The sequence below is a fragment of the Watersipora subatra genome, chromosome 8, assembly GCF_963576615.1.
Source record: "Watersipora subatra chromosome 8, tzWatSuba1.1, whole genome shotgun sequence".
NCBI lineage: Eukaryota > Metazoa > Bryozoa > Gymnolaemata > Cheilostomatida > Watersiporidae > Watersipora > Watersipora subatra.
The window spans coordinates 44,051,658-44,052,931 of NC_088715.1; the positions used below are offsets into that span (position 1 = coordinate 44,051,658).

The 1,274-nt window shown below is 43.3% G+C and overlaps 1 protein-coding gene across 1 annotated transcript; it reads right to left on the reverse strand.

The window, feature by feature from the left end:
• Positions 1-1,074, reverse strand: LOC137402608 (general transcription factor II-I repeat domain-containing protein 2B-like). The gene is made up of 2 exons (XM_068089113.1): positions 831-1,074; positions 1-608 (listed from the first exon to the last, which is right to left on the reverse strand). The coding sequence occupies exons 1-2, from the start codon at positions 1,072-1,074 to the stop codon at positions 1-3; spliced, it is 852 nt and encodes a 283-aa protein (XP_067945214.1).
• Between the last annotated feature and the right edge of the window lie 200 nt (positions 1,075-1,274).

Below are 1,274 nucleotides of genomic sequence, written 5' to 3' on the forward strand. Positions count from 1 at the left end.
CTAGCCAGTTTCTGGCCTCAGAGAGTAAGAACGCTTCAGCATGGTACCGCGGCTTAGCCAGCGCACATCCGAGTGGGAGAGTAGATCCCCATATTCAGCATCCACATCAGAAAGAAAAGCCTGAAATTCTCTGTGGTACAGCCCTCTTGCTCGGATTATGTTTACAGTTTTCACAACTGTGTTCATTACATCTCCAAGATTGACTATCTTGGCACAAAGGGCTTCTTGGTGAACAATACAGTGCATTTTAACAGCCTCATCTTCAGTCTCTTTCACCTTAGCGCACACCATAGACGCCATTCCTTTATGTGCACCTGCCATCGCTGGAGCTCCGTCTGTTATAACTCCACACAGCTTGTCCCATTGAAGTCCCATTTTGTCAATTGAGTCTGACACAGCTTCAAAAATACCCATACCCGTGGTTGTGCCTTTTAGACTCTTAAGATCGAGCAGCTCCTCTGTAACTCCAAAGTTCTCGTCCACTCCCCGCAAAAAAATTAGCTGCTGTGCGGTGTCTGTGGCATCAGTGCATTCATCGCATGCGATGGAGTAAAAATCGAAAGCACAAGTTTTATCAGACAGTTGCAGTTTAACGTTGGCTGACAAGTCTTCAATGTGTCACGCAACTGTATTTCTGGACATGCTGACGTTGTTGAAGTCCTGCACTTTCTCCGGGCACATTATTTCGGCGACTTTAACAAGGCAGTGTTTTGTGAGGTCTCCATCTGAAAAAGGTTTGCCGTGTGTTGCGATGAGTTGGGCGACCTGATAGCTGGCTATTGTAGCCTTTTTCTAGACTTTTTGAGCACGCAAAAAATACTGTTGCTGACCCTGCAGTTTAGCTACCATTTGATTTACTTTCTGCTCTCGCTCAGCACCAGTGTAGGATGCATAGGCCTGATGTTTGGTCTCATAATGACGCCGTACATTATACTCTTTCATAACTGCCACAGTTTCAATGCAGATCAAACAGACACACTTCCCCTTGAATTCTTTGAAGAAATATTCACTCTCCCACCGTGTCTGAAATTTTCTGCACTCACTTTCTACCTTTCGCTTCTTTGGTTCTGCCATGTTTAGTAACGGGTAAATTTCTTCTGGGATTGGCTTTTTTGGCAGTAGATACGAAAAGCCGAACGCGCCGAATGACCGAACGCACTGATTGACTGAACAAACCGAATATTTTTTGATAATATTTTTGCTAATTATAGATTATATGTACATTTTTTGCCTGCAAATAGAGGCACAAATAATATTATATTTTATATTAACAT

Bases quoted from the DNA above. Each gene is read 5' to 3' on its own strand.
- LOC137402608 (XM_068089113.1), bottom strand. From the start codon at position 1,074: ATGGCAGAACCAAAGAAGCGAAAGGTAGAAAGTGAGTGCAGAAAATTT. The intron at 609-830 runs GTCAGCAACAGT...GACACATTGAAG, and splicing joins AATGGTAGCTAAACTGCAGG to ACTTGTCAGCCAACGTTAAA.